The sequence below is a fragment of the Nematolebias whitei genome, chromosome 17, assembly GCF_014905685.2.
Source record: "Nematolebias whitei isolate Nwh7 chromosome 17, NemWhi1, whole genome shotgun sequence".
Lineage (NCBI taxonomy): Eukaryota > Metazoa > Chordata > Actinopteri > Cyprinodontiformes > Rivulidae > Nematolebias > Nematolebias whitei.
In genome coordinates this window covers 3366180-3374244 of record NC_056514.1, presented here as the reverse complement: position 1 = coordinate 3374244, position 8065 = coordinate 3366180, and the positions used below count along the sequence as shown (strand labels likewise).

Sequence of the window (8065 nt, the reverse complement as noted above, 5' to 3'; positions counted from 1 at the left end):
ACATATATATATATATATATATATATGTATAAAGCTCTGGAGCTTACGCAGTTAGGTCTGCAGTTAACATCAGCTCTTGTTGAACGCTATTAGCTCCAGAGCCTAGTACTAGCAGCATATAAATTAGCTCTGGAGCTAACGTCACAGATATTAGCTCTGAAGACAACATGAGAGCAAAGTTATTTCTCCATTCTCCTCTCTCAATGTGCTCTGGTTTAAATTAAAGAGCTGAATGTCAGATAATGTCCAAAATGAACATCAAGCTGAATGGAGCTCGCACTGAAGTAACCAGTCTAAATAATTTACCCAGAATGCATTGCTGCATTACTAAAATGACAAGGTTTGTGTGTCATAATTTGTATTTTTTTATTATAAAAACTAAACTGTCTACAGTATTTTTACAATCTCGGTTTTTATAGCTGTTTATAGTTTATTTTGTAGCTATTGTTCCAACTACCGTAGTCGGAGATCCCTTTAAAAGATCTGAATTGTTGTTTTAAAGACGTATAAATGCATTCACCAAGTCATCTACTTTATCTTCAAAGCTTTTTTCGACAGAGATAACTTATATGATGAAAAGAAAAACTGTAATCCAGATGGATAAATGAAAAAGGAGCACCTGTCCCCTATAGAGGGGTTTGTTTGTAGGGTCATTGTAGTTAAAGAGACACATGTTGATGAAGTGGATGAGTAAACTGGGAGCATCTTTGGAGGTGTAAGCATCATAGGCTGTCCACTTGTAGAAGACCAGCAGGATGAGGTAGCCAAACAGGCTTGACATGAAGACAATCTCTGGAATGAAGCTCAGGAAGATGTTCAAAGGCTTCTTAAAATACCTGCACGACAGGGAAGTTGGACAAGAACAAAAATTAAGAAGCTGAGAATTTCTACACCTTTCATCACTGACACCATCAACTGCAGGTACAGTTAGGTCAGAAGCTTTTTCTATCTGTGGTATTTTACATCATAAACAAGTTTTGTAAGCTCAAACATTCAGGTAGATAACAAAAATGGTTATATCATGTCATCTGGACCTGTTTCTTAATTAAACAGGTCCAGATGACAAGATTTCGCCATTTTTGTTATTTTACATCACCATAAGTAATAAAAGATTGAGGCTACGCTAACTTTGTGGTCAGTGTCGTGGTCTTGTAATCCCGAAGTTGTGGGTTCAAGCCCAGGTTGCGTCAGGAAGGGCATTGGGCATTAAACAATTGCCAACATCTTCTGTGCGAGTTTGTTTGCTGTGGCAACCCCTGAAGAAGGGAGCAGCCAAAAGAAACAGTATATGCAATAAAGATAAATTGTTTTTTAAAATAACAAAGTTCTTCTTCTTCTTTTGGCTTTTCCCTCTTCAGGGGTCTCCACAGTGAGTCATCCTCCACCATCTCACTCTGTCCTCACTCCAACTACCTCCATGTCCTCTCTAACTGCATCCATATATCACCTCTTTGTCTTTTTCCGGGCATCATTTCTAACATCGTTCTACCAATAGACCCACTGTCCCTCCTCTGGACATGTCCAAACCATCTCAGTGTGTCCTCTCTAACTTTATCTCCCAGTTGTTCAACCTGTACTGTAACTCTGATGATCTCATTCCTAATCTTCTCCATCCTTGTCACTCCTAAGAAGGACCTCAACGTCTTCATTTCTGCCACTTCCAGTTCTGTCTCCTGTCTTTTTGTCCATGTCTCTGTCTCCAGACCATACAATATAGCTGGTCTCACCACTGTCTTGTAAACTTTTCCTTTGACCTTTGCTGACACCTTTTTGTCACAAATCACTCCTGAAACTTTTCTCCAACCACTCCATCCTGCCTGGACTCTCTTCTTCACCTCTTCCCCATTTTCCGGGACAGTGGACCCCAAGTACTTGAAGTCCTGCACCTTTGTGACATCTGCTCCTTGTAGCCTCACTGTTCCACCTCCTCCCTCTCATTCACACACATGTACTCTGTCTTACTACGGCTGACTTTCATTCCTCTTCTTTCTAGTGCATACCACCACCTCTCCAAGTTCTCTTCCACCTGTTCCTTGTTCTCACCACAGATCACAATGTCATCTGCAAACATCATAGTCCACAGAGATTCCTGCCTGACCTCATCTGCTAGTCAGTCCATCACTAGAGCAAACAAGAAGGGGCTCAGAACTGATTCTTGATGCAATCCCACCTCCACCTTGAAGCTATTTGTCATTCATCTCACCACTGTCCTGCTGTCCTCATACATGTCCTGTACCAGTCTAACATACTTCTCTGCCACTCCAGATTTCCTCACGTCATACCACACCTCCTCCCTCGGCACTCTGTCAGATGTTTTTTCTAAATCCACAAAGACACAATGGAGTTCTTTCTGACCCTCTCTGTACTTCTCCATCGGCATTCTCAAAGCAAAGACGGAGTCTGTGGTGCTCTTTTTTGGCATGAAACCATACTGCTGCTCACAGATAGTCACCTCTCGTCTAAGTCTATCTTCCGCAACTCTCTCCCAGATCTTCTTCGTGTGGCTCATCAACTTAATTCCCCTGTAGTTACTACAACTCTGTACATCACCCTTGTTCTTAAAAATGGGCACCAGCACACTTCTTCTCCATTCCTGAGGCATTTTCTCACCCTCATATATGCCATTGAATATTTGAGTCAAAAACCTCACTGCCATCTCTCCAAGACATTTCCAAACCTCCACTGGTCATCAGGTCCTACTGCCTTCCCCTTCTTCATTCTTTTCAGAGCTTTCTGGACTTCACCCTCACTAATCTTTCCCACTTCCTGGTCCACAGTTTCTATGACCTTTACTCTTCTTTCTCTTTCATTCTCTTCATTCATTAGCTCCTCAAAGTACCACTTCCACCTTCCCATCACACTGTCTTCACTTATTAGAACAAGTGAAGAGATTCCTATCATTAACTAGCCTAACCTGCTGCAGCTCCTTTCCATCTTGATCCCTCTGTCTTGCCAATCGGTACAAGTCCTTCTCGCCCTCTTTAGTGTCCAGCCTCCCATACAACTCATGATACGCCTTCCGCTTTGCCTTAGCTACCTCTATCTTTGCTCTACATTGCATCTCCTTATATTCCTGTCTCCTTTCAGTCCTCTCACTGTCATATTTCTTCTTGGCTAATCTCTTTCTTTGAATATCTTCCGGCACTTCACTATTCCACCACCAGGTTTCCTTATCATCCATTCTCTGTCCAGATGACACACCAAGTACCTTCCTACCTGTCTCTCTAATTACTGTTGCTGTAGTAGTCCAGTCATTTGGAAGCGCTTTCTTATTACCCAGAGCCTTTAACAGCTCCTCTCTGAATTTCTCACAACATTCTTCCTTCTTCAGCTCCCACCATTTTGTCTTCTTCTCTGATTTTACTCTTTTTCTCTTCTTCACAACAACAGTCATTCTACACACAACCATCCAGTGCTGTCTGGCCACGCTCTCCCTGCCACAACCTTACAGTCTCCAATCTCCCTCAGGTTTCCTCTTCTACACAGAATGTAGTCGACCTGCATACTCCTTCCTCCACTCTTATAGGTCATGCTATGTTCCTCCATCTTTTGAAAATATGTTACCTGATACCCTGTTGACTATAGCCATTTACATTCTCTTGGTAAAATCCACCACCATCTGTCCTTCCAGGTTTCTTTCCTTGACACCAAACCTACCATCACTTCCTCATCCCCGCCTTTTCCTTCACCAACATGTCCAGATTTGCGCTGATCACCACTCTCTCCTCCCTGAGAATACTCTCTATTCTTCATCCAGATCATTCCAAAATGTATTTTTCTCCTCCACATTACATCCAACTTGTGGAGCATAACCACTGACAACATTTAGCATCAGTCCTTCTACTTCTATCTTGAGACACATCACCCTATCTGACACTCTCTTCACCTCTACTACATTCTTTGCCAACTCCTCCTTCAGGACCACTCCTACTCCATTTCTCTTTCTGTCCACACCATGGTAAAACAGTTTGAACCCTTCTCCAATGCTGCAAGCCTTGCTGTCCTTCCACTTGGTCTCTTGGACACATAAAACATCTATCTTCCTTCTCTGCATCATGTCAGCCAGCTCTCTACCTTTGCCTGTCATTGTCCCCACATTTAGAGTTGCAACCCTCAGTCCTACATTATTGACTTTCCTCTTTTCCCTCTGTCTCCTGACATGTTTTCCTCCTCGTGATCTATGACTTAAATAACAAATACATGAGTGTAAAGCATTAACATTAATTGTCAGACTTTATTATAACATACAAGTAGTTGAAGAGACTGAGAGAAACTCCAAAAATCATGTGGATTACACCAAGGATCACTGACATCTTCATCTTGAATGAGTTGAGGAAAGTTAGCTTGTTGGTAGCCACGTTCCAGATCTGTGCAGACAATACAGGAATATACAACATATAAGTGCTGTGTGTTGTCATCATTGTATGTTTCCATACAATGGTGAAATTAGTCCACTGCATTTAACCCATCACACCTGAGATACACCCAGGTGAAGCAGTGGGCAGCTATGTAAGCACATGGGGAGCAATTAGGGATTAGGTGTCTTGCTAAGAGATACCACGACATGTGGGAATGGCTGGGGATCAAGCCTGGGACTTTAGGGTCCCAGGTCAGCTGCCCTGCCTCTACCCCATCTCGGACCCCATAGTGTACAGTACCCCCATAATATACTGTACATATACGTTTATAACTGGACAAATATATTTCAAATTGGGGTTCTGTGATTCTTACAGCTGTAGATACATGTGAGGTACATGAAAGTGACTTTAACATTCTTTCTTGATGTCAGTACAGACTCAAAAGCTTAAATTGTAGCTTTTTCTTCAAGTGTAAACATTTTACCGGATCAATTCCAAGAGGATAAGGCCCGCTGAACACACCAGGAACTGCAGGATCCAACTGTAGAACTGGATTTGCATCAAGTGTCTCAAACCTATACAGATTAATCAACAAATAATGCATGAACTTAACAGTTGCCTTGTTTTGATGTCCTGCAGGATGTGGGTGAAAACATTCATTTTGGAACATGGAAATGTATCTGACTTGGCGAGGGGGAGGGGGGGGGGTATAAATAACAGTTTAGTGATGACACATGGATGCCAGACTGTGATTTGCTGAATAAAGGTTACATTATGTCACAGTTGAGTTTACAGGGAAGATTTCAGAAAAGCTGAGAGATGGTCAACTTACGACCAGTTGGCTCCTTTAGAACCGAACATTGGTCTGACACTCCAACCAGAGCCAAACATGTTCAGGGACTTGGAGAAACAGTCATTGTAAATGACGCCAGTGTAGACTGAGAAGATCCCCATCAGAAGGATGATGTAGCGACCAGCAAAAATCATATTGAACATCTGCAGAGATAAACACCTTAGATGGGACAGTTTCCAATGTTTGCAATGTGTGTCCAAATCATTTTGTGTTGTAAAAACAGTACCTCGTTATCGCTCTTCTGCGCAAGGATGCGACTCTCACGGAGGACCAAGTAAAGGGCAGCGCAGGTCATCAAAAGGCCATGACCCATGTCCCCGAACATCACCGCAAACAGGAAGGGAAAGGTGATGATGGTGTACGGAGCTTTAACAGGTAAAGGAAAAATGTCAAAGCTCAAATATTCAAAATAAAATCATCTACTTTTTTATTTATCAAGTCTTAATAGTTTTAGATGCCTGCAAATAATAAAAATAAGCCACCTTATGTTTATTCACATGAAGAAAATTTACTTAAAATCATAATTTTTACGTCATGATCATTTGGAAGTACAGGAACATTTTATTTTATTCATATTAATGTGCGTAATTTGAACTTAAAAAGTTAACCATGAATAGGCAGAGAACACAGCCATCAATTACTTGAATAATTTTTGTTTTGGTTTACATTAACACTTAGATCATGTCGAGTAATGTTGGTAAAGTTCTGTCCAGCAGAAATTATGATGCGTGGCATTTAAAGCTTCCTCATACTGGCTGGGCTCAAAATTATTTCATTCAACTGGTTCAGACATCCCCTCCCTGGGCTGCCACCTTACCGTGTTGGAGGGGTTTGAGTGTCCCAATGATCCTAGGAGCTATGATGTCAGGGGCTTCACGCCCCTAGTAGGGTCACCCAAGGCAGACAGGTCCTAGGTGAGGGACCAGACAAAGTGCAGCCAAAACACCCCTATGATGAGAAAAATAAATGGACTCAATGTTCCCTCACCCGGACGTGGGTCACCCGGGCCCCACTCTGGAGCCAGGCCTGGAGGTGGGGCATGCGGGTGAGCGCCTAGTGGCCGGGCTTTTACCCATGAAGCTCGGCCAGGAACAGCCCGAAGAGGAGACGTGGGTCCCCATTTCCATGGGCTCACTACTTGTGGGAGGGGCCAAAGGGGTCGGGAGCAATTTGGGACGGGTGGTGGTCGAGGGCGGGGACCCTGGCGGTCTGATCCTCGGCTACAGAAGCTATTAATTGGGACGTGGAATGTCATCTCACTGGTGGGGAAGGAGCCTGAGCTGGTGTGTGTGAGGTTGAGAGGTTCCGTCTAGAAATAGTCGGACTCACCTCTATGCATGGCTCTGGCTCTGGCACCAGTTTCCTTGAGATGGGTTGGACACTCTTCCACTCTGGAGTTGCCCCTGGTGAAAGGCGCCGGGCGGAGTGGGCATACTTATTGCCCCCCATCTTGGTGCCTGCGTGTTGGGGTTCACCCCGGTGAATGAGAGGGTAGCCTCCTTCTGCTTACGTGTGGGGGGACAGGTTCTGACTGTCGTTTGTGCTTATGCACCAAACGGCAGTTCAAATTATCCACCCTTTTTGGAGTCCTTGGAGGGGGTACTGGAAAGTGCAACTCCTGGGGACTCCCTTGTTCTGCTGGGGGACTTCAATGCTCATGTGGGCAATGAGAGTGAGACCTGGAGGGGTGTGGTTTGGAGAAACGGCCCCCCGATCTGAACCCGAGTGGTGTTCTGTTGTTGAACTTCTGTGTTCGTCATGGATTGTCCATAACAAAAACCATGTTCAAGCATAAGGGTGTCCATATGTGCTCTTGGCACCAGGACACCATAGGCCGCAGTTCGATGATCGACTTTGTTGTCATCTCATGTGATCTGCGGCCGCATGTCTTGGACACTCGGGGGAAGAGAGGGGTGGAGCTGTCCACTGATCACTACCTGGTGGTGAATTGGCTCCGATGGTGGGGGAGGATGCCGGTCAGACCTGGCAGGGCCAAACATATTGTGAGAGTTTGCTGGGAATGTCTGGCAGAGTCTCCTGTGAGACGGAGCTTTAACTCCCACCTCCGGGAGAACTTTGAACATGTTCTGGGGGAGGTGGGGGACATTGAGTTCAAGTGGGCCATGTTCCGTGCCTCCATTGTCGAGGTAGCTTACCAGAGCTGTGGCCACAAGGTTACCGGTGCCTGTCGTGGCGGCAACCCTCGAAACCGGTGGTGGACACCAGCGGTGAGGGATGCTGTCAGGCTGAAGAAGGAGATCTATTGGGCGTTTTTGGCCTGTGGGACCCCAGAAAAAGCTGATGGGTACCGGCAGTCCAAGCAACATGCGACTTGGATGGTCGCTGAGGCAAAAACTCAGGCATGGGAGGAGTTCGGAGAGGCCATGGAGAATGACTTATGCACAGCTTCGAGGTGATTCTAGTCCACCATCCGGCGTCTCAGGGGGGGAAAAGTGGTACACCACCAACACTGTTTATAGTGGGGGTGGTGTGCTGCTGACCTCAACTCGGGATTTCGTGGGTCGGTGGGCAGAATATTTTGAAGACCTCCTCAATCACACTAACATGTCTTCCAGTGAGGAAGCGGAGCCTGGGGACTCTGGGTCGGGCCCTCCAATCTCTGGTGCTGAGGCCACAGAGGTGGTTAAAAAGCTCCTCGGTGGCAGGGCCCCACGGGTGGATGAGATTTGCCCGGAGTTCCTTAAGGCTCTGGATGTTGTAGGGTTGTGTTGGCTTACACGACTCTGCAATATTGCGTGGACATTGGGGGAAGTTTCCCTGGATTGGCAGACCGGGGTGGTGGTCCCCCTATTCAAAAAGGGGGAATGTAGATTGTGTTCCAACTACAGGGGGA

At 45.3% G+C, this 8065-nt stretch overlaps 1 protein-coding gene across 1 annotated transcript in view; it reads right to left on the bottom strand.

The window, feature by feature from the left end:
• Positions 1-8065, bottom strand: part of LOC119423735 (V-type proton ATPase 116 kDa subunit a1) — a gene marked incomplete at its 3' end in the record, with an annotated part of 51933 nt that overhangs the window by 22858 nt on the left and 21010 nt on the right. The window contains 5 exon segments of the mRNA XM_037691142.1: positions 620-836; positions 4249-4367; positions 4843-4933; positions 5191-5354; positions 5438-5577. Coding sequence (XP_037547070.1) covers positions 620-836; positions 4249-4367; positions 4843-4933; positions 5191-5354; positions 5438-5577 — 731 coding nt within the window.